Consider the following 24,470-nt stretch of genomic DNA (forward strand, 5'->3'; position numbering starts at 1 on the left):
GCAACGTTGGTGGAGGCGTATACGATAGGGTCTTTTAAGAGACACTTGGATAGGTACATGGTGCTTAGTAAAATAGAGGGCTATGGGTAAACCTAGTAAGTTCTAAGGTAGGGATGTGTTCAGCACAACTTTGTGGGCCAAAGGGCCTGTATTGTGCTGTAGGTTTTCTATGTTTCTAAATAGAAATAGTATAGGTGACCAGGAATCCCCGGCCCTATCAAAACACACTTAACAAGGTTAAACAATTAATTATACAGGTTAAACAACAATTAACCAATTAAGGTGCTCTTGGAACCTCAGAGCCAGATGCTCTCTAGCCCCCACAGACCTGGAGAGCTCATTACATTTCCTGTGTTTTTCTTTATTCCCTCTCCTGTTGATCCATCTGGCCCCATTGTCCTGTGTCTTCCCCCTCCTCCATCACCACACATTTCACCCACTGGTTCCCTCATCACCTCTCTCCCTGTATTCCATGATCCACTGTCCCATCTTATCAGATTCTGGCATCTTCAGTCCTTTTGTCATTTGCCAACTTCTGACATCACTCCAGCTCCCCCACCTCTCATCTGCTTATCACTCTCCCTTGCATGATTAACCTTTCCCCTGCCAGCTCTTTCTCCATCCCTTCCCTCCACATTTTTATACTGGCTATCTCCCCTCCATTGCTTGATATCAATGAGACACAATGTTAAAAGTGGATTAGAAAACTATTGTCACCTTTACAGGAATATCACTCATTCAACTCTACTGACGAGATCATTTTTTTGCAGAGAATTGTGACCTGGATTGTACTGTCTGGGGGGTAAGGAATGGAGATTTTGTACAAACTCTGTAAGGAGATTCAGACAAACACGGTTGGCAGGGCTACTGGAAGATGAAATGGGTTTGATCAGAGAACTCTTATCAAGGTGCACACACACACGAAGGCAAATCCTGCATCCGTTGGGGAAATGAAGATAGAGAGAGATTGAGGTACGAGACAGCACGGATGGGGTGGGTGGGGGTGTATTCAGTGACGCTGGGCAAAGGCGGCCGAATGTTTTTCTGATTTGGTAAGTTACAGGAAACTGTTTCCAGGGACAGAAAGAGGCATATGTAATATAGTTGGCAAAAGCCGCTCAGTGATTCTCAGGGACACCAAGAAAAAATGGCAGCCGCTGTTTTAATAATGGGGGGTTACATGCGTTCACATTTCTTGCTGTTTCCCTCTTGCACTTGTGAGGGTCCCGTCAAAATCACAAGCCGCTCAGAGCTTATACGCAAAATTAAGAGGGAGCGAAGGCAGAAAATCAATTTCACTTTCGTTTTTCTTTTGCGAGGTTTCCCTTCGGGCCGAAAAGCTCGCGGTGACAGTTTCGTCTGGAACGATGAACCGACGAGAAGCTACGCTGAGTGCCGGCCGCAGGTAGGTACCGGGGGCGGGGAAGTTTTCTACCGCCGTGCTGTCACACACGGGCTGCAAGAACAGTGAATACAAAAGTTAGATCAGATTCGCCTCTTCGAGCGAGTTAGCACCGAGAATGAAAGACTGTTACGCTTTCTAGACCCAGGAAAGGTCTGAGGTCGACGGGATTCCGTGTCTGCGGACTGCCGGGGTCACGTTGGGCCTGGCATCAGCCGGGAGTTAAGGTAAACTGCTTGGAGGACGTAAAAATGTAGACGGCGTTGTTCTGGATCAGGGGACCCTTGGGCGACTGGATTGTAAAGTGAAAGTAAAGCCTTCCGAAAGGAATATGAAGAAGCATTTGGAAAGCAGACGATCAAAGTACTGGCGTGGGCTGGTTGAAGTTGCGGTCCCGACGCGATTCAGTAGCGTCAGAGCTGCCAAATTGGAGCTCAATCGCGCAGCCTGGTAAAAACCCGGGAATTCCTCACAAATGCCAGTCCTTCCACTGTAGCTTTTCCCTCACATTCGTGTCACCAAGTTCACAAAACTAAGTTGTCAGTCTATGGGATTTCACTTGATTAAATGATTCACAAGGAACATTCCCCTTTCTATAACTCAAAGAATACACTCTTTGACATTCCCAAGCTCCCAAATTGCTGGGAGGTGTTCCTGACTCAGCACCTTATGCAAGTAAGAGACAAAGACAGCGTGAAGCAACTGCAGCATTTTAGAACAGAAATTCACGGAACGTTACAGGCCCTTCGGCCCACAATGTTGTGCTGACTATGTAACCTACTCTAGAAACTGCCTAGAATTTCCCTAGCACATAGCCCTCTATTTTTCTAAGCCCCACGTACGTATCTGAGAGTCTTTTAAAGACCCCATTAGATCCGCTTCTATCATTGCCGCTGGCAGCCCATTCCACGCACCCACCACTCTCTGTGTGGAAAACTTACCTCTGACGTCCCCCTGTTCCTATTTCCAAGCACCTTAAAACTATGCCCCCTCGTGTTTACCATTTCAGTCCTGGGGGAAAAAAGCCTCTGCTATCCACAGGATCAGTGCCCCTCATTTTCAGGGGTATCCATACAAGCACCCGAGAAACAAGGTCTCCGGGAGGAACACAGATTTAGTTACAGTACTTTACATCAAACAGGAAATGTTGGAAGCACTCAGGCAGGATCTGTGGAAATTAAATAGATGGAGTGGTTACCGGACGTTTGGGAGGTAAGCATTCGTGCCGTCAGATTGGAGTCTTTCCAGGCAGGGTACAAGGTGCTGCACCTCCAACCTGTGTTTGGCCTCACCGTGGCAGTAGAGGAGGCCGTGTTGAACTGAGAATGGGAAGTTGAGTTTGGTGGCCCCTGGGAGCTCCTGCTCTTGTGGACAGAGCAAAGGTGCCTGATAAAGTGGTCTCCCAATCTACCTTGGGTCCCACTGATATAGAGGAGGCCACGCCAGGAGCACTGGATTATAATGAATGATCCCAGCAGATTCACAAGTGAAGCACCACCTCACCTGGAAGGACTGTTTAGGGTCTTGAATGCTGGTGAGGGAGGAGGTGAAGGGGCAGGTGTAACACCTACAACAGTTGCAAGGATAAGTGCCTGGAGGGAAATCTGTGGGGAGGGACGAGGTTGCTCTGCCAGGATTTGGAAAATTCAGTAATGGAGAGAGGTTGAGCAAATTGGGACTGTTTTCGTTAGCACGTAACAGAATGATCTTATGGAGCTGTATAAAATGATGAGGGGCATTCCGGTCGGCTGGTGGCGCAGTGAGATCAGCACCGGGCTCGAGAACGAGTTCGATCCAGTGACAGACTGCTCCCATGCCGGGTTGATGTTGATCCAGTGACTCCCTAGTAAAAAAAAACACTGCCATCTCCAGTTTAAATTCCCACACAAGATATTGTGGAGGATCAAATACCCAAACCTAGCACAGCCCCCACTTGTCCCATTTAACCTGTCTCAGTGCGGTGCACTTTAGGACCCAAGGAATTCAGTGTAGTGGTCCTTAGGTGGACCTTGGGAGCCGGCGGAGGTCGGGACCCGCCACCCGCAGTGTTTCTGTTCCATTGATGGGAAGCGATCGTGATTGAAAATAAAGTGGAAATAATAAAGTGTTTGGAAAGAATTGAAATGCCATCAGTCATTGGAAAAGCGTTAGGCTACAGTGGGTCAACGATCGGAACAATTTTAAAGGATAAAGTGAGAATAATGGAACATGTGAAAGGCTATACCCCGATGAAAGCCACAATTATTACTAAGCAACGCAGTGGTTTAATTATTGGAATACATACTTTTCTTAAGTGTTTTATGTGCATAGAAAGGTAAAAATATATACTATATACTAAGACGAATGTTTGACTAACTGACACTAAATAATACTGGATGTACTTGTTCCGACGCGTACAAATCCGACTTAAAGATGGACTCAGGAACGGAACTCGTACGCAACCAGGGGACTGCCTGTACAGTACTTTCAAAACTGTGTATTAGTTCCTAATAGTTATAACAGAGTAATTCATCCAGTGTATACTGCCGTGTTCTTTCAATTGACTGTAAATGAATAAAATCAGCGCCAACATAGTGCAAATAATGGGGTGCCTTCAAATAATGTGATTGCATTCTTCAGATCTTCATTTTCATTGTGACATTCAAGGTGATTGTTGATACCTTCAAATTCTTCGTAATCCCTAACTTGTTGAAGTTGTGGAATTGTTTCATTTTCACTCTCAGTCATTCCTGGCATCTCCAAGCCTGAATACTTGAAGCTGCTGTGAGTAAAACAGTTCTGTTTACTGCTTTTTTTCTCATCAACAATCAGGTACAAAAATGACTAGATTTTGAACACAAACATGTGCTACTGATGCTATTTAAAAATTGTTTGTTCTAAGCCCGGGTGTAGTGTCTAAAGACCATGCACGTATACACGACTGGTGCAGGTTAGAAAGTGTTCACCAACCGTCTCCTGTCCCAATTAAGTAGCATAGTGTCCCAAATAAACAAATGCCTAGATTAACTGAGGACTCAATTAACCAGAATCCACTACACAACTAAATGAAACAAAGTTCCTCTGGACCAAGGTGCAGCCACAATACATATATCACAATCATCAACTAAAACAAAATATTACCACAAACCTGTTACTAAAATACAATTCAAAATGCATGTGAAGTGTGCAGCACAGTGAACAGCTCGCTGTCCTATTGATGAGATCTCGGTGGTGGCAGGGTATTCATTAGTCTCGTGGCCTGTGGGAGAAAAGCTGTTGCGCAGTCTGGAAGTCCTAGTCCTGATGCTCCTGTACCTCCTTCCTGATGGCAGTAGGTCAAAGAGATTGTAAGATAGATGGTAGGGGATCTTCAACAATGCTTCACACCCTTTGTAAACAATGCTTACAGTTAATGCCACAAATAGTGAGGAGGGAGACCCCAATGATCCTCTTGGCATTCTTCACTATCCTGGTGGGTCTTCCGGTCTGAGGTCTGATGGCTTTCATACCACTTAATGATGGAGTCAGACAGGATATTCTTGATGGTGCTCCTGAAGAAAGAGTTAGAATGGGGACGAGGAGCCTTAGACACCTCAATCTCCTCAGAAAGTGTAGCAATAGAATAAGCAACAGAAGCTGCAGCTTCCTCCCGCCCCTGAGGCCTAAACAAAGATGACTTCATTTCTTCATCTCTTTCCTGTCTGGTGTCTTTATTTCCTCTCTGATGCAATGTTTAATAGTACAAAGTAATTACTTTGAATTGTACTTAACATAATTAAATACAAGAGGGGATGGACTTTGGTTCAATAAGATTTTGAGGATGAAGCAGTTGGAGATTAGCTTGGGGAGATATAAAAGTCCTAGCAACTATTCTCCATTATTGAACCAAGTTGACCTCATGCCAGGACAAACAACTCATGCAGATCAGTTTTAATGAAAGCTTGAAAAAATTCAGACATTACGCCTTTATTTTATAATGGTACCGTGAATGCTATAGCTCAAAGATTCAAAGTTTATCTATTATCAAAGCACTTAATTAAAAAAATAAAGACCAACACCCAATGCACAGGGAAAGAGAAAAAAACACAAGTCCTGCAAACAACAGAAGTGAGCAACAACAGCATATTGAACCAAACTGAACGCCAAATCTATAGAATCTATAGAATGTCAAAAGAAAGGAATACAGACATCTCCGCCTCCCTCTCCCTCTCCCCCTCCCTCTCTCCCCTCCCTCTTCCTTACTCTCCCCCTCCCTCCCTCTCTCCCTCTCCCCTTCCTCTCACTCTCCCTCTCCATCTCCCTCCCCATCTCCCTCTCCATCTCCCTCCCCAACGCCTCCTTCTCCCTCTCTCTCCCTCCCTCCCTCCTCCCCTTCGCCCCACTCTCTCCCCATCTCCCTTCCTCCTCATCTCCCCTCCCTCTCTCCCCTCCCTCTTCCTTACTCTCCCCCTCCCTCCCTCTCTCCCTCTCCCCTTCCTCCCCATCTCCCTCTCCATCTCCCTCCCCAACGCCTTCCCTCTCTCTCCCTCCCTCCTTCCCTTCACACCTCTCTCTCCCCATCTCCCTTCCTCCTCATCTCCCCTCCCTCTCTCCCCTCCCTCTTCCTTACTCTCCCCCTCCCTACCTCTCTCCCTCTCCATCTCCCTCCCCATCTCCCTCCCCAACGCCTCCTTCTCCCTCCCTCTCTCTCCCTCCCTCCCTCCCTCCTCCCCCGCCCCTCTCTCTCCCCATCTCCCTTCCTCCCCATCTCCCCCTCCCTCTCTCCCCTCACTCTCCCCTCCCTCCCTCTCTCCCTCTCCCCTTCCTCTCACTCTCCCTCTCCATCTCCCTCCCCATCTCCCTCTCCATCTCCCTCCCCAACACCTTCTCCCTCCCTCTCTCTCCCTCCCTCCCTCCTCCCCTTTGCCCCTCTCTCTCCCCCTCCCTTCCTGCCCATCTCCCCCTCCCTCTTCCTTACTCTCCCCCTCCCTCCCTCTCCCCTTCCTCTCACTCTGCCTCTCCATCTCCCTCCCCAACTCCTCCTTCTCCCTCCCTCTCTCTCTCTCTCCCTCCCTCCCTCCTCCCCTTCGCCCCTCTCTCTCCCCATCTCCCTTCCTCCCCATCTCCCTCTCACTCTCTCTCTCTCCCCCTCTCCCTCTCCATAACTTCTAGATTCACAGATTCTTGATTTGCCAGCAGACAGGTATACTGTTCCCCAGTTTCTGGAATTGCGCACCACAATCCTTTCATACATGCACTCTCCCAACCTGGAAAATGTAAGTACAGTACATCTCTTCCTATGCCGACCCTGACTAATGAAGTGGTGAGGGAGTATTTGGAAAGGCACCAAGAGCCACCTGTCCGTGATCCAGAAGCACACGGAATTTCAGCATTAACAGGGAAAGGTTACACCACCCGCCAGACGACCCATCAGCTCCTTCCTGCTGCCTCTGTGGAAGGATTCTCAGCTCTCATTTAGGCTGCATCAGTCACCCCAAAACCCTCAGGGGTGAAGTGGAATCAAAGCAACTTCAATCTTGAGCTATTGCCTATGAAGAACAAGAATGATGGCAAGGCATGTTTCCTCTAAGAGATTCAGCCAGGCTTTAAACAATGTTGGCTGCTTAAACTGGTGCCAGGAAACTGCCAGCCTCACTTGACAGGCAAGCAGTAATGTAGTTAGTGTTGCCTTTAAAATGAAGTGATTGCAGTAAGCAGGCAAATTGAACTTCATGCATCCTTTATACCAGCACAGGGTTGGCAAAGGACATTCAGGCACACCTTGTCCCCAGTGTTGTAATTGTGACGAGGTCACTGGAGACTCGGAGCTGATGGATGTAAAACGTTTTTATTCAACACAACAAGCAGGCTGTATTTAGAGTAACTTTTGAACAGAACCTCTCCAAACACAAAGACATCAAGTTTTATACTCTTAAGGACAAGGACGATAGTAGGTGATACAATACAATTTCAGTGAAATTCTTTACTTTGATATGTTGTGTTTGACTAGAGGTTCCATTCAGTTACATATTTTTGATGAGAGTGATTGAATAGATTCCACTGAATGTTATTCTGTTAGCAAGTAGTTCACATAGAAGGTTAAAAACTTACAAGGACAGCGAACCCAGATGTACAAAATTAGTTCTGTGAGGGCTGAATCTCAATTAATGATAAACACTCACAAGTATATTTGATTTGCTAAGTGACAAGTCTGGCCAGGTATGTACATTCCTTGATCTCAGTCCTGATTGTGCAAAATAAATTAGATGAAAGTGTCTGATGCCTGGTTTGATGCAGGCCAATTCACACATGTCCACTGCTTTACATTTGGCTGATACATATGAAAATGTTTGATTGTCATTCAATTTGAAAACCATACCTCTTGAACACCTTCTGCTTTGGGCTGGTAACCTGTGCTCTAGAGATAATACTGTTTGTTTACAAAGCTGTCCTTTTTACTTTCAAAACTGATTACTGCTTACAGTTTGCATTTTGAACAGGTCTTTTGAAGACTGGTTTTCATTTGATTTGATTCTTCATCTGCATAGTTCTTTAACTCCCAAGTAATCCATAATACCTATGATATTTTCAGTTTTGATAACTTGTCTCTTGAGTCTCAATTCATATTAACATTCAATGGATAGGTTTGCTGAATGAACTCAATCTTCTAAGGACCAATTTTGATTGTATCAGAAAGAATCTGGCAAGTGTGGATTGGGGAGGCTGTTTTCTGGCAAAGATGTACTTGGTAAGTTTGAGGCCTTCAAAAGTGAAATTTTGAGTGTACAAAGCTTGTATATGCCTCTCAGAATAAAAGGTGAAGATAACAGGTTTAGGGAACTTTGGTTTTCATGAGATATTGTCGCTCTGGTTAAGAAAAAAATGAGGTGCATTGCAAATATAGACCAGTAAGATCAAATGAGGTGCTTATGGAGAATAAGAAATGCAAGTGAACACTTAAGAAAGAAATCAGGAGAGCTAAGAGAAGGTATGACGTTGCCCGAACAGACAAGGAGAAGGATAATGCTAAGGGAGTCTACAGATATGTTAAGAGCAGAAAATTTTCAAGGGATAAAATTGGTCCTCTGGAAGATTGGAATGGTAATCTATTTGTGGAGCTAAAAGAGTTGAAGATTGTAAGTGGATTTCTTACATCTGTATTTACTCAGGAGATGGACACAGAGTCTATAGAAAGTGAGGCAAAGCAGCACTGAGGTTATGGACCATATACAGATTACAGAGGAGGAGGTGTTTGCAGTCTTGAGGCAAATTAGGGTGGATAAATCCCCAAGGCCTGACAAGGTGTTCCCTCAGATCCTGTGGGAGGCAAGTGTAGGAATTTCAGGGGCCCTAATTTGAAGTATTTAGATTTTCCATAGGAACAGGTGAGGTATTGGAGAATGTTGTTCAGCTGTTTAAGAAAGGCTCTAAAAATAGAAGGAAATTATAGGGTGGTGAGCTTTTTGTGTGGTAGGTTGTTCTAACCCATCATACAGAGATTTTCAAGGAGATTACCAGGAAAGTTGATGATGACAAGGCAGTGGTGTTGTTTACATGGAATTTAGCAAGGCATTTGAAAAGGTCTTGCATGGGAGTTTGGTCGGGTGGGGGGTGGTTTCTGTCCCTTGACATTCAAGATGAGGTAATAACTTAGATTAGTTTTTAGAGCTGTGAAGTGCCACAGGGATTGGTGCTTGTCATTTCTCATCTGTATCAACATATCAACATCCGTATCTATATCAGTGCTTTGTTGTTTGTCATTTATATCAACAATCTAGATAATAATGATTGGATCAGCAGATTTGTAGATGTCACCAAGATTGGGTGTGTATTGGACAGTGAGGAAGACTATCAGAGAATGCAGCAGGATCTGAACCAGCTGGAAAAATGGGCAGAAGATGGCAAATGGAATTTAGTGCAGACAAGTGTCTTACACGGTGAACAGCAGGGCATTGAGGAGTGCAAAGGGATCAGGGAATACAGGCCCTTTATTCATTGAAAGTGGCATCACAAGTAGAGAGGATTGTAAAGAAAGCTTTTGGCATATTGGCCTTCATAGATCAAAGTATTGCATACTGGAGATGGGATGTTACGTTAAAGTTGTATAAGACATTGGTGGGGCCTAATTTGGTGTATTGTGTGCATTTTTGGTGACCAACCTACAGGAAAAATGTAAATAAGGTTGAAAGAGTGCAGAGAAAACTTACAAGGATGTTGAGTTATAAGGAAAGATTAAATAGGTGTGGTGAACTACATATACCAGTCTGGACACGCCGCCTGCTGACTGCGCCTGTGGCTCTTCCCACAGACCCCTGTATAAAGGCGATTGAGGCCTGAGCCTGGCCTCAGTCTCCAGGATGTCGTATGGTGGTCACTCACTGCTTGTTCCTTCTTCCAGTCAATAAAAGCCGATATCTCACCTTTATGTCTCAGAGTGAGGTATTGATGGTGCATCAATTTTATTGACTGGAAGTTTTAAAACATGGAAACCGTTTTACATCCGGAAAGATTGGATTTGGACCCCCAAGACCCTGAGGCAGCTCTTGCCTTTGAACTCTGGCTTGCATGCTTCCAATCATACCTGGAGGAGGTTAGTGCAACTGAACCCGCTGTTATGCACAGAATTCTCCTCTCGAGGGTCACCCCGAAAGTTTATTCATTTATCAGAGACCTGCTGACCTACGAAGGGGCACTGGACGCCCTCAAAAGACAGTACCTGCGGCCGGTGAACACCATCTACGCAAGACATCGCTTAGCTATGTGACGACAGCGGCCTGGAGAGTCGAGCGCCCAGTTTCTCCGAGCCCTACAGACACTCGTCAGGACGTGACTGCACAACGCTCACGGCGGAACAGCATGCGGAGCTGCTAGTACGAGACACCTTTGTGACAGGAATTCGGTCAGTGTACGTGCGCCAGCGGCTGCTGGAAAATGCCAATCTTACCTTACGCTCAGCGATCGAGACGGCCGACACGCTGGAAGCTGCTCTGCACGACGCTGACGCTGTCCAGCTGCGCAATTCCCCGCCAATTCCGTGGACACCTCAGACCCCGCCACCCGCCGGTTCCCGCGAGCGAATTCGCCAACACTGCTGCCAGTCGTGATTCCATTAACTCCCCGAACCTGACCACGGCGGCAGCCAGGCGAAAGCCTGAGCTGTGTTACTTCTGCGGACTCGAAAAGCACCCCTGAAAACGCTGCCCGGCCCGAGAAACGACCTGCTCCAGCTACGGGAAGAAGGGCCATTTTGCCAAGGTCTGTAAGTCTAAACCGCGAGCGGGGTCGAGCAGCGCTGCGTGTGAGACGTGGAGGCCGCCATCTTGCATGCCGGGATATTGGCGGCCATCTTTGTTGGCGTCACCATGCCCCGCCCCCTACCCGTGTGAGACATGGGGGCCGCCATCTTGCATGCCCAGATGTGGGCGGCCATCTTTGTTGGCGTCAATATGCCCTGCCCCCGACCCACCGATGCTTACCGGGTACCGACAGCTGCGCTACTGGCACCACTTGCAGCCTCTCCACCCTCAAGATCCCTCCCCCATCGCTGTTTGTCAACCTGACCCCTGACTGTAAACCGGTGGCAACTAAAAGCAGGAGGTACAGTGCAGGGGACAGGGCCTTCATTCAGTCAGAGGTGCAGCGGCTGCTCGGGGAGGGGATCATCGAGCCAAGCACAAGCCCTTGGCAGTCCCAGGAGGTTGTTGTTCGGACTGGGCAGAAAGATAGGATGGTCGTGGACTATAGTCAAACCATCAATAGGTTCACTCAGCTTGACGCGTACCCCCTACCCCGCATCGCGGATATGGTCAACCAGATAGCTCAGTACAAGGTGTACTCGACAATAGATCTGAAATGCGCTTATCACCAGCTCCCCATCCGCCCAGAGGACCGCCCCTACACTGCCTTCGAGGCGGGCGGCAGGCTCTATCACTTCCTGCACGTCCCCTGCGGTGTCACGAATGGTGTCTCTGTCTTCCAGAGGGAAATGGACCGGATGGTGGACCAGTACCGACTGAAGGCCACATTTCCCTATCTGGATAACATCACCATCTGTGGTCGCGACTGGCCGGATCATAACGCCAACCTCCAACGATTTCTCCAAGTGGCCGCAGCTCTGAACCTTACTTATAACAGGGACAAGTGTGTGTTCGGAACCACCCGGCTCGCTATCCTTGGGTATGTCGTGAAAAACGGGGTCATTGGCCCTGATCCCGACCGTATGCGCCCCCTGTTAGAACTCCCTCTTCCCACCACCCTCAAAGCCCTCAGACGGTGCCTGGGTTTTTTTTTCCTATTACGCCCAATGGGTCCCCCATTACGCAGACAAGGCCCGCCCCTTGGTCAAGTCTACCGCTTTTCCCCTCTCTGCTGAGGCCTGCGCGGCCTTCAGCCGCATTAATGGGGACATTGCCAAGGCAACGATGCATGCAGTGGACGAGACCATTCCCTTCCAAGTAGAGTGTGATGCCTCCGATTTCGCGCTTGCTGCTACCCTCAATCAGGCAGGCAGGCCAGTAGCATTCTTTTCTCGTACCCTTCAAGGCCCTGAAATTCGGCACTCCGCGGTGGAGAAAGAAGCCCAGGCCGTAGTGGAGGCTGTTAGGCACTGGAGGCACTATCTCGCCGGCAAAAAGTTCACTTTGCTGACCGACCAGTGCTCAGTTGCGTTCATGTTCAGCAACCAACAGCGGGGCAAAATCAAAAATGATAAAATTTTGTGGTGAATAGAACTCTCCACCTACAACTACGATAGCCTGGCAGACTCAATGAGCCCCCTGATGCCCTATCCCGGGGAATGTGTGCTAGCACATAGCTCGACCAGCTATACGCCCTTCATGCACATCTTTGCCATCCGGGGGTCACCCGATTTTACCATTTCGTGAAAGCCCGGAACCTGCCGTACTCCCTGGAGGACATCAGGACGATGACCAGGGACTGCCAAATCTGCGCTGAGTGCAAACCGCACTTCTACCGTCCTGAAATGGCACAACTTGTCAAGGCCACCCGCCCTTTTGAGCGGCTGAGTGTTGACTTTAAGAGCCCCCTTCCCTCCACCGACCGCAATGTCTATTTTCTCAATATTATCGACGAGTACTCTCGGTTCCCCTTTGCCATTCCCTGCCCCGACACCACTACCACGTCCGTCATAAAAGCCCTGCGCCAGCTCTTCGCTCTGTTCGGATATCCCTTCTATATCCACAGTGATAGAGGGTCCTCCTTTATGAGTGACGAGCTGCGCCGGTACCTGCTAGCTAGGGGCATTGCTACTAGTCGGACCACAAGTTATAATCCCCGGGGAAATGGACAGGTGGAGAGGGAGAATGCCACAGTGTGGAAGGCCACACTTTTAGCCCTTAAGCCAAAAAGGTTGCCAGTCTCTTGATAGCAGGAGGTCCTCCCCGAGGCACTCCACTCTATCCGCTCCCTGTTATGTACGTCCACCAATGCTACCCCTCACGAGCGCCTATTCTCTTTTCCCAGGAAGTCTGCCACTGGGACCACCCTACCAGTTTGGCTGACATCCCCAGGGCCAGTGCTGCTCCGGAAACATGTGAGGAGTATAAATACTCCCCACTGGTCGAGAGGGTTCACCTTCTACATGCGAACCCCCAGTATGCTTACGTGGTCTTACCTGATGGGTGGGAGGACACGGTCTCCGTCCGCGACCTGGCGCCCACAGGAGCAGCAGATCACTACCCCGAACACTCCACGGTAACTATGAACCCTGTACCCGAGGTGACACCGCGCACACCGAGCCCTACACAGACTCCTCACGACACTCATATACCGGGCGTCTCGCACACGCATATACCAGGCGCCTCGCACACGCATGAGGGATCACTGACGCCTAGTGGGCTGACACCTCCAGTTAGGCCGGAACCAGCACAACCTCCGTCTCCGGTGCAAGCACCACCAGCTCCTGTGCAATCACCACCACCGGCATCTGTGCAATCACAGCCGGTGCTACGTAGTTCACAGCGACAGATTCGACCACCTGATAGACTTAACCTGTAAGAAACTTCGCCACATGGGGACTCTCTTTTAAAATAAAGGAGGGGTGAATGTGGTGAACTACATATACCTGTCTGGACACGCCCCCTGCTGACTGCTCCTGTGGCTCCTCCCACAGGCTCCTGTAGAAAGGCGATTGAGGCCTGAGCCCGGCCTCTCTGTCTCCAGGATATAGTATGGTGGTCACTCACTGCTTGTTCCTTCTTCCAGTCAATAAAAGCCGATATCCCGCCTCACGTCTCAGAGTGAGTTATTGATGGTGCATCAATAGGTTAGGACTTTATTCCTTGGAATGTAGAAGATTGAGAAGAGGTTTGATAGAGATATGCAAAATTATGAGAGGTATAGTTAGGGTAAATGCAAGCAGACTTTTCCCACTGAGGTTGGGTAGGACTGTAACTAGAGGTCATGGGTTAAGGGTGAAAGGTGAAATGTTTAAGGAGAACATGAGGGGACTGCTTTTCACTCAGAGTTGGGAGAGTGTGGAACGAGCAAGTGGTGCATGTGAGCTTGATTTCAATGTTTATGATAAATTTGGATAGATGCATAAATGGCGGGGGTATGGTGGGCAATGCAGCTGCAGGTTCACCAATCACATTTCCAGCTCTTAGCTTCACCCCACCCCCTCCGGTCTTCTCCTATCATTTCATATTTCCCCCTCCCCCCCACTACTTTCAAATCTCTTACTATATCTTTCCTTTCGGTTAGTCCTGACGAAGGGTCTCGGCCCGAAACGTTGACAGTGCTTCTCCTTATAGATGCTGCCTGGCCTGCTGTGTTCCACCAGCATTTTGTGTGTGTTGTTGTTTGAATTTCCAGCATCTGCAGATTTCCTCGTGTTTACGAGCCTATGTAGTTTAAATATTTCAGCGTGAACTAGATGGGTTCAAGAGCCTGTTTCTGTGTTGTACTTCTCTATGACTGTATGATGATGCCCCTGATCAGTTTCTCAGCTATTTCAATATGTCCTGATGGAAGTACTCCTTTCACAATCATTCATGTGTGAATCTAACTCCAGATTAGGTAAGAAACATTCAGCATTGTTGTCTGCTATACAATAGGATTGCATCAAGAGCGGTGAATTAAGTTGAAACAAAACCCCCACTGCTGTTGGAAATCTGAAGCAAAGAGAAGAAATGCCGGAAGCTCGGAGCCACTTAGACAGCATCAGCTGTCTGACTGTACCGAAGGGGTAGCGATGCTAAAAGGCTGAACATCTGGTATCAGAAAGATGTTTGCACTTCTCCTTCCCAAGGCAATGACTGACGCTGTCTGCAGAAAGCAAACATTACCCAGTTACTGAGAATAACTTAACAGTATTGCTTTTCTCTCTGGAGTATTTAAGAAACTCTGCACATAGCTGATCTGACCAGCCTTCAACCAGCAAGTTCCACTAGAGATATCCAAGTGACACAGAAAGACCTACAGTCATTCCAACTTGCAACTTACTTGACTACATCACCACTACTCTCTTCATTCAACCCCCACCCCCCCCCCAACATCTCCAAAACGTGTCTGGACACCCATGGTTACAGCTGTTGAAGCTGTCAGGCTGCTGGGAAGGAATCTCTCAACCACTATGGTTCGACCGCATGCAGCAGTGCAGCAAGTAGAATTGTACTCTGTGTTCAATCCTGACCAGTATCTGAATGGTATAAGCTAGATGGAGTTCATAAGACTGTGCGGTGAAAATAAAAAGATGATAGATGGTTATTGTGGACTAGATGGGTCAAAGGGCCCATCAAATGTCACCAAATGCTCCCATAATGCTGCAGCTGCATTATACGGTGCTGCTTCCTCTTCCAACTTCATCTGGTGATCCACGGTCCCTTATAGCTTCTGCAATTTAACAAGCTCTGGGGAAGATCTGGAGTGTTCCTGGTCTGGCCCTCACACACAAACCATTTCCCTACTTTTTTGGAATGGAATAAAAATAGTACAAACATTTGAAATGCAAACACAGGCTTCAACTGATATTGGAAAGTATTTCATATGGAGGGTGGCTTAAATTAAGCTTGTGTATGTTGGGAAATCATCTGCACCACGTGTGGTGAAATCATGAGTCTTGTAGTTTTGAGGGGGAAATTATCAACTGCAATATTATCCTGAGAGGTAAAAAAAATACATAAAAAGAATATAGATCTTAATGAATAATAGAATAAATAATAATAAAATTAGTTGCTGTAGAAAATGTCCTGAAAAGTCTGGTATGAATAAGTTCGGGGTGGGGGGGAATGATACAGTGACACCTAGTGGCTAAGACTTTTAATTACAAAGCGCTCAGCAAATGACAGAATATTCCCATTTCAAATATTCAAGCAGGATTTATCTCCCCTTGCCTGTTTTATTTGAGCTTTACTTAGACAATAACATGTAATGCTGAATAAAACGTAATAAAATATGTTCTTCACAGTACCCAGCAACCAGAAAGGAAGATACAATGTCCAAAGAAAATTCAGGTCCTGAATGTTCCCACGATCTCCACTGAGAAGATAGTGAATAAACTGACCATACATTTCCAGATACGAAAGAATGGAGGAGGTGAAGTGCTGGATGTGGAATATCCAACTAGTGTGGAAGGATGTGCGTTTGTCACCTTTGTGAATGAGGAAGGTAAGTGAGTTAACATCTGAGATGAAAAGTTGATTTGTTAGTATTTAGCATTTTAAGGTTATTTTTATTTCATGAGCTTAGTCATTGATTGTTTGACACAAGGCACACCCAAGGTTGCCTGAACTCAATGGCTCAACGAGACAATAACAAAAAAGAGGGACCAGTGTCACACCAATAAGGTGCTTTAAGAGAATTGAAAGTGGCACCCGAGGCAGGGAGGGTCATTTCAGGAGGGGAACCAATGGAAGGCTGGCTATTGCCAGTAGTAATGAAAAGAGCAGAAGTGAGATTGGGAAGCAGAATTATGATGGAAACTGGACTGTGGAGTTACAGGGGGCAAGAAAGCGGAAGCCGGAGATTGAGGTAGAGAGAAGATAGGATTTTATGATATGGGAGTAAAACACTTTTTCTTTAACAGGAGCTTAGAATGAGCTCTCTCAATGCATCTGACTCAGATAAATACAAGTTTAAAATCCTGCCTTGTTGCTTTTGTTCTGTTGGCACACGGCAGGCCGCGAACTCTGATAGACTATTGGGTCTGTCCAGCATTGTGATAGTGCTGCCCATCAATGACTATTGCCTGTGTCCTAAATGATTTATTTCTTGCAGATGCAAATAATGTCCTAAAGCAAGAACAAATATTGGAGGTAGATAAAGAGCAGTACAAACTGAAGATATGCGAGGTGGGAAGTGGAGAGAGTGCCACTGATAAAGTACAGGTATGAATTTTGGGAGAGATTTCAATTTTTCCCCACCCCCAAAAGACGATCTAGTAGTTTTAGATCATTCCACAGCTGGCTTCCCTGTACTGAAAGTAATAAGAAGTACGAGTTGACCGTTCAATCACTCTGCCATTCAGCAAAATCATATCTGATTTTCTGCCTCAGCTTCACATTGTCAGTGTAATTACATGTTGCCTGAAAGAAAAAAGCAGTTCAACAGAGGAATGGTTCTTTCAGCCCACCATTTCGATGCCAGCCAGGGTATCAATTGAAACAAGTCTCACCTGCATGTACAACGTCCAGATCCATCTCTGCCTGTTCATTTGTCTGTTTAAATGCCTCTTCAATGTTCCTATCAAAACTGCTTCTACCAACTCCCCAGGGAGTGCATACCACTCTGTGTGAAAAATGAACTTGCCTTATACATCTCCTTTAAACTTTTACCCTCATACCTTAAACTTACATCCTCCTATATTTTACATTTCTTCTCTGACTCTCTACCTTGTATATGCCTCTCATAACTTTATATACAAACGTTTGTACTTATATTGGTCACTCTTTCACCAGGATCTAGGCAATATCCTTGTAAACCTCTTCTGCGTCCTCTCCAAAGCCTCCATATTCTTTCAATAGCATGGTCTTCTTGTTTTAGACTCCCTCTACCTGCACCTTATCTATAATGTTCATTGTTTTATATAGCGCTCTGATGTACTCCTCTGCGTACTGTGCCCCAGGGAGCAAAACCCCATCCTATACAGTCAATCCTCATAATTCAAGTTTCCAGTCTTGATAAGTTTCTCATGAATCTTTTCTGCATTCTTTCCAGTTAATGATATCTTCCTTTAGCTGGGCCAGCAAACATGCCAGTGCCTTGTTCATTACCCCATTCACCCACGTCTCCATTTCAGGGAACTGTGTACCTGTACACCTTGATCTCTCTGTTCTGCAACACTGTCCAGGATGCTACCATTGACTCTGCAAGTCCTGCCCTGGTTTAAGTTCATCCATGTCAAATTCCAGTAATGATTCTGTAACCCACTTCCCCAGTTAAAATAGAACCTGTTGTAATCTTAGATAACTGTATCCAATTTTGGTGTCATCCACAGTCTTACTAACCAGGTTAACAACGTAGTCATCCAAAATATTTATATAGATGACAAAAAACACAAATGGTATAGCATTGTACCAATCTGAATAACAGTCCTTTACTACCACCATCTGTCTCTTTCCACCAAGCCAGTTTGGTATCCAGTTGACAAACTCACCCTGGATCCCATGCAATCTAAGCTTTCAGACTATCCTGCCTTAAGGGACTTTGTCAAACACCTTGCTGAACTCCATGTAGAGAGTATTGACTGCCTCAGTCGATAACAAGATCCTCAGTCAGTTTTGAGAGGTATGATTTTTGCCCATAGAAAGCCATGCTGACTATCCCTTATCAATCCTTGCTTTTCCAAATGCTGAGAGATCCTGTTCCTCAGAATCCCATCCTTCATTCTTCCAGTATCTCACTTGTGGCTAAAGCTGATGCCAATATCTCTACTAGAATTCTTACATTTTTTTCCCTAGGCTGCCACACTGTCCTACAATGCACTTGATCAGGCCCTGGTGATTTATCTATCTTAATATACTTTATGGCCAGCAACACTTCCTCAGTTGAATTGTGGATATGTTCCAATACATAACTATTTATTTCCCTTAATTCCCTAATTTCCATTACTTTCTCCATGATAAATCATCATCATCATGTGCCACTTTGTATGACGTGGGTGATCATGGCCTCATGACCATGATTGTTCTTGGCAAATTTTTCTACAGCAGTGGTTTGCCATTGCCTTCTCCTAGGCAGTGTCTTTACAAGATGAGTGACCCTAGTCATTATCAATACTCTTCAGAGTGTCTGTCTGGCGTCAATGGTCACATAACCAGGACTTGTGATATGCACCAGCTGCTCATTTGACCATCCACCACCTGCTCCCATGGCTTCATATGACCCTGATCGGGGTGGGGGAGAGGCTAAGTAGATGCTACACCTTGCCTAAGGGTGACCCTCAGAATAGTAGAGGGCAGGAGTGCCTTACCCCTCCTTTTATAGACATATCAACACCTTGCCACCCCTTCATGATAAATACAAATACAAATACATATTCACTTAACATCTCATTCATCTCCTGTCATTCTACACATGGCAGCCATGTTGATCCATAAGGGGCCTATTCTTTTCCTAGATATCATTTTGCTCTTAAAATATCTATGGAATCTCTTAGAATTCTCCTCTACCATATTTACTAAAGCTATCTTTTTGCCTTTCTAATTTCCCACTTCTACATCTCTTATACTCCTCAAGGGAATTCATCCCAGCTGTCCAAAGCTGACATTAATTCGACTATAGCTTTTTCCACTCAGACCCTTAATATCCCTTGTTAACCAGGGTTCCCTAATCTTGCCAGCCTTACCCTTCACTCTAATGAGACTGTGCTGTCCCTGAACTCTCCCTATCTCACTTTAAAAACCTCTCATTCACTAAATGACCCTTTGCTAGAAAACAGTCTCTTCCCAATTAATCTTTTCATGTTCCAGTCAAATGCTTTCAAAATTTGCTTGGCCTTAATTTATGTTTTTAATCAATGGACCATAACCATGCTTTTCCCTAGCTACTTTAAACCTAATAGAATTATGCTCACTGGCCCAAAGTGCTTTTCCACTGATATTATTGTCTCTTACCAAGCCTCATTTCTCAGCTGGAGGTTGAATTTTGTCGTTCTCCAGTAGGGCCCACCTACACACTGTTTGAGAAAACTTTCCTGGACACATTTAATATATTCAGCCTCACCCAAGCTCCCTGTAGTACAGCTGACCCATCATAGCTGTTCCATTTTGTTGAATTAAGTTGAAATCATCCACTATTACAACCTCATTATTCTACATCTATCTGCGATCTCCCAATTTATTTGTTCCTCTAATTCCTACTGCCTATTGGGAGACTTAAAATGCAATCTCATGAAATTGATCATCCCCTTTTTATTTCTGAGTTCTACACTGGAAGTTCCATGTCCAGTCTCAGTGGATGATTCCCCTGTAATATCTTTCCTGACTACTGCTGTAATGTTCTCCCTAATCAAAAATGCCACTTTCCCTGTTCCTTACCTCCACCTCTAGAACACCTGTAGCATTGGGAAAATGGAATTCAATGGGAATGTTGCAAAAAGAAGTAATCTAATCAATATTTTCTCCTCATTGTGGAGAAGACTACTTTGTGAAAGGAAAAGACAGTTTACCAAGTTGGTGGAGGCAGGAATGAATCTCCCTAGTACTGCTTGACGGGAATCCTCGAGCTTTTGGCAGTGGGAAGGGAGGTGGGGAAGAGGCAGATGGTGCTCATTATATGTTCCCTTTTAATTTACCAGGTGATACAGTTTGTGATTGCAAAACTGGACACAAGCCGCTTTCACACAAAGATGGTTCAAGAATTAATCCTCAGGCACAGATTTGAAATTTTAAATTACCAAGGGTCTGTTGCTGAGATCAAAGGCTCTTTCTCATCTTTAAAAGAACTTCGGAGAATCCTTATGAAATACAATATCTATCAGCGATCACTAATTGCAGTCACTGATTCTGGGCAATCGACTGACAGCAGGGAGCTCAAAAGAGATCTTTGTACATCTCTGCCACCTAGAAGTTCTCAATAATTACAGTTGGCTCTGGTACAAGCTTGGATTCATTAACACCCAGAATGGTTGCTGTATACCGCATTTGCTAGATCACCTGAAATATAAAGACAAACAACACAATTCTAGGTAATATTTTTTCCAAAAAGCAACATTTTCTGTTAACTTTGGGTTCATCCTCATCTGATGCTGGTTTATTATTATAACATGTACCAAGATACAGTGAAAGTTTAGTCTATACTGATCAAATCATTACACAGGACAAAGAACTGGAATAAGTTAAAACAATATCAATACAGAATAAAGTGTAAAAGCTACTGTAAAAGGGCACTGCAGGTACACGATAAAGTACAAGATCACAATGTGGTAGATTGTGACCATTGCATGGAGTCCATTTATCAAATTTGAAAGTTCAATGTAAATTTACTACCACAATACATATAGTGCAAGGTTAAAATATTACTTCTTTTTCCAATGTTTCCATTTATTTCCATTTTCCCGATAGTGCAACACATACTGTATATCACCTTGAGATTCATTTTCTTGCAGGCATTTACAGGAAGGAAAGAAATATAATATAGCATTTACAATAAACAAAATCTGCCAAACAACCTGTGTGCAAAAGAAGACGAACGGCGCCAACTAAAAAATAATAATGAGAACATGAGTTGTAAAGAGACCTTGGAAAGTGAGCCTGTAGGTCTGTAGATTGTAGAATCAATTCAGAGTAGTGGTGATTGAAGTTATTCATGCTGGTTTAGGAGCCTGATGGCTTTAGGGTAATATCTGTTGCTGAACCTGGTGGTGTGGAACCTAAGGCTACTGTATCTCCTGCTTGATGGTAGTAGTGAGTAGAAGGTATGGCCTAAATTCAAGAGTCTGGTACTGGTGGGAGAGAAGCTGTCCTTGAGCCTGATGGCTTGCACTTGCAGGCTTTTTTTATACCAGTAACTAATGTCAACAGGACTGGGAATGTACTTTCAGAAGCATTTGTGATCTTCAGGGTGCGGGGGATAAAGCAGCCTTTCTGATGGTGGCAGCAATCTCTCTTAAAGTGGATAAGGAAGCCCATAAACAAATTCTCATCTGGCCCAGTTGTTCATTCCCAAGTGCGTAGAGGTTTGAGGCAGACGTGTACAAATATGTATACAAGGGCTTGGGCTGCTTGATGCATCATTTCAGAGTATTTAATGATTGGAAGGGAGGTGTAAAGTTGGATCATGAGAGGGTCATAAGTTTGGGTGGAGTGGATGTAGCTTGGAGATTGGTAGTGTGAAGGAAATTGTATTATCCTGTAGGAATGGTGGTTATCCCTGTACATTAAAGGGCTGCTTCTCAAGTCAGTTCCCACTGCTGCTTGAGATCTGCTCATGGAGGTCCCCTTCAATCATACAAAAACCGGTGGCAAATGTTGTGAAGCTTTGCTGCTACGGAAGTGAGGTGCAAGCCACTCCATGTCAAACAAAAATCCTGGAGATGGTCTCCAGATGTGCTGTACACATCATTGAATGATACCAACTTTGGCTGGGCTTTTGACTTCTGTGCAACAGATACACCATGGAACTTGGAGTTAAAATTAGTTACCTTGTAACTTTGTCACCCCATGACAGGAAGGATGTGAAGGCTTCGGAGAGGGTGCAGTAGAAGTTCACCAAGAGGCTGCCTGGATTAGAGTATTATCTATAAGTATAGGTTGTATAAACTTGAGTTTTTTTTCTAGATTGTTGGAGGCTAAGAGACAATTTGATAAAGGTTTATAAAATTATGGGAAGTGTATATAGAATAGATAGCCAGGGTCTTTTTCCCAGGCAAAAATATCAAATACTAGAGGATATCATCTGTGTGCACCCCACCCCTGCTCATGAAGTTCCATCTATCACTTACCAACCTCTGCCGCATCCTTACCTTTCACTACTTTAAACTGGCTCTCCTCTTGCTACACTTCTCAGTCTCGACCTGAAAAGCCAGCTATCCCTTTGTCTCCACAAATGTTGCTGAGATCCTCCAGCAGTTTATTTTAGGTGCAAGGGTCCAGTGGGAACCAGGCAGAGATCTTAATGAGGGGCTGGCAGTCAGAGAGGATCCACTGGAAGGATTGTGTCTTCTGCATCGATTATCTCAGAGCAGACTGTCTGAATTTCAGATTATATTCCTTCACAGTAAAAGAAAAGCAACTGCTACAGTTACCTGCTCTGTCTACAGAAATGCTTTGTGCTATCACCCAAGCTCTCTGAAGCAGTCTTTGTGAGATCTGAAGGAGCCTGAAGGAAAGTAATAATGATTATGTCTTGATACTTTCACGACTAGGCAATGGAATTCCCAAAACGAAACAAATCCTATACTTAAATATCTGTGCATATGTATAATTACCTGTGAATAATAAAAACATAAAAATTAAGATTGTTTGAAAGACAAATTTTGCTTGACGTGTTTAGAGTCATTTTTTTGAACCACTGCACTCCTGGCAATATTAATCCTCTGGTAGCATGGAGACACAAGAGACTGCAGATGCTGGAAATCTGGAGCAACACACACGAAATGCTGGGGGATCTCAATAGGTCAGGCAACATCTATGGAGGGAAATGAACAGCTGAGGTTTCTGATGAAAGGTCTCGGCCTGAAACACTGACTGCTCTTTTCCCTCCATCAATGCTGCCTGAGCTGCTGAGTTCCTCCAGCATCTTATGTTGGATCCCTTAGCACCACCGGACAAGGAGTTTCACGATACCAAAGCTCTTGGCAGTAGGTTAAAATGGTTCATCTGGTTGCTTTGCAATCTATTTCCAGATCTTTCAATTCGGATCACACACGTGATCATACTATTAATTAATAAAATTGTTTCCCCCTTTTTAAAGAGGCACATAGAAAAGCCTGCAATTAATGATGAGCTTCATTTGTCACATGTATATCGAATCATACAGTGAAATGTGTCATTTTTGCATCACATCAAATCAGCGAGGATTGTTCTGGGCAACTTCCAAGTGTCGCCATGCTTCCGGCACCAACATTGCTTGTCTACAACTCACTAACTCTAACCTGTAAGTGTTTAGAATGTGGGAGGAAACCAGAGCTCCTGGAGAAACCCCCCATGATCACAGGGAGACCATATAAACTCCTTACAGCCAGCGGCAGAAATCGATCCCAATCTTACAACTGGCGCTGTAAAGCCGTGGGTTAGCCGCTACGTTATCATGCCACCACTGATCAATGAAGATTATGCTGGGCAGCCCATAAGTGTTGCTGCGCTTCCAGCACCAACATAGCATGCACACAACTCATTAACTCCAACCGTACTCCTTTGGAAACTCACATAATCCCAGGGAGAATGTATAAGCTCCTTACAGGCAGTGGTGGGAATTGAACCCCAATCTTACAATTCGTGCTGTAATAGCGTTACATTAACTGCTGTGCCACTGTGTTGCCCCTATGAAAATGAAAATTATGTATGATTCCAGTAAGAGACCTGAAGTAGACTGACTGGTTCTCCAAGCCTGTTTTGTGACTCATCAAAATCATGGCTTCAGTGCTGATGTCCTGCCCTATTTCCAAAATTCTTGATTCCTTTATTTTGGATGAATATAACAAGTAAGTTTCCACAGCTTTCTGGAACTAGAGAATACTAAAGGTTCACTCCCATCCCAACTGAAAAATATTCTCACTTCAATCCTAAATGGCTATACTTTATTCCCAACCAGTGCTCTCTGGTACTAGATGACTCCTGTGACTTCTGCCTCTCTGATCAAGCTTCCAATGCTACAGGACATGAGCACACCCTCTGCAGTCCAGACTCCAGTATTTATGTATGTGAGTGCTGCTTCTGATTTGTTGGTGGGTTCAGTAGAGTTAGGGCACCAAAGCTGAAAGTCAGACTTGCTCATGAGGTGAGATGTAGAGAGCATTAGGATCATGGTTTCAGAATAACCATTCTGAAGTCACTAGTGGTGTTGCCTGTGGCCATTTAATAGAAGTGAAACCAGTGAAGGACATAGGTGGAAGAAGTGACCGTTACCAGCCATCCAAACTACACAGGAAGTGTGGTGTGGACAAGAAGTCATCAACTCTTCTGTGGGTAATACAAAGAGCTTCCTGACATCA

At 45.2% G+C, this 24,470-nt stretch overlaps 1 protein-coding gene across 1 annotated transcript; it reads left to right on the forward strand.

Annotated features, from left to right (window-relative positions):
• Nucleotides 1-8,876: 8,876 nt before the first annotated feature.
• On the forward strand, nucleotides 8,877-22,784 carry LOC132396550 (uncharacterized). The gene is made up of 4 exons (XM_059974187.1): nucleotides 8,877-11,536; nucleotides 15,786-15,985; nucleotides 16,595-16,704; nucleotides 20,115-22,784. Exons 1-4 carry the CDS (start codon nucleotides 11,088-11,090, stop codon nucleotides 20,394-20,396), a joined length of 1,041 nt encoding a protein of 346 aa, XP_059830170.1. The 5' UTR covers nucleotides 8,877-11,087; the 3' UTR covers nucleotides 20,397-22,784.
• The last annotated feature ends 1,686 nt before the right edge of the window (nucleotides 22,785-24,470 follow it).

This window comes from Hypanus sabinus, chromosome 1, assembly GCF_030144855.1.
Source record: "Hypanus sabinus isolate sHypSab1 chromosome 1, sHypSab1.hap1, whole genome shotgun sequence".
NCBI lineage: Eukaryota > Metazoa > Chordata > Chondrichthyes > Myliobatiformes > Dasyatidae > Hypanus > Hypanus sabinus.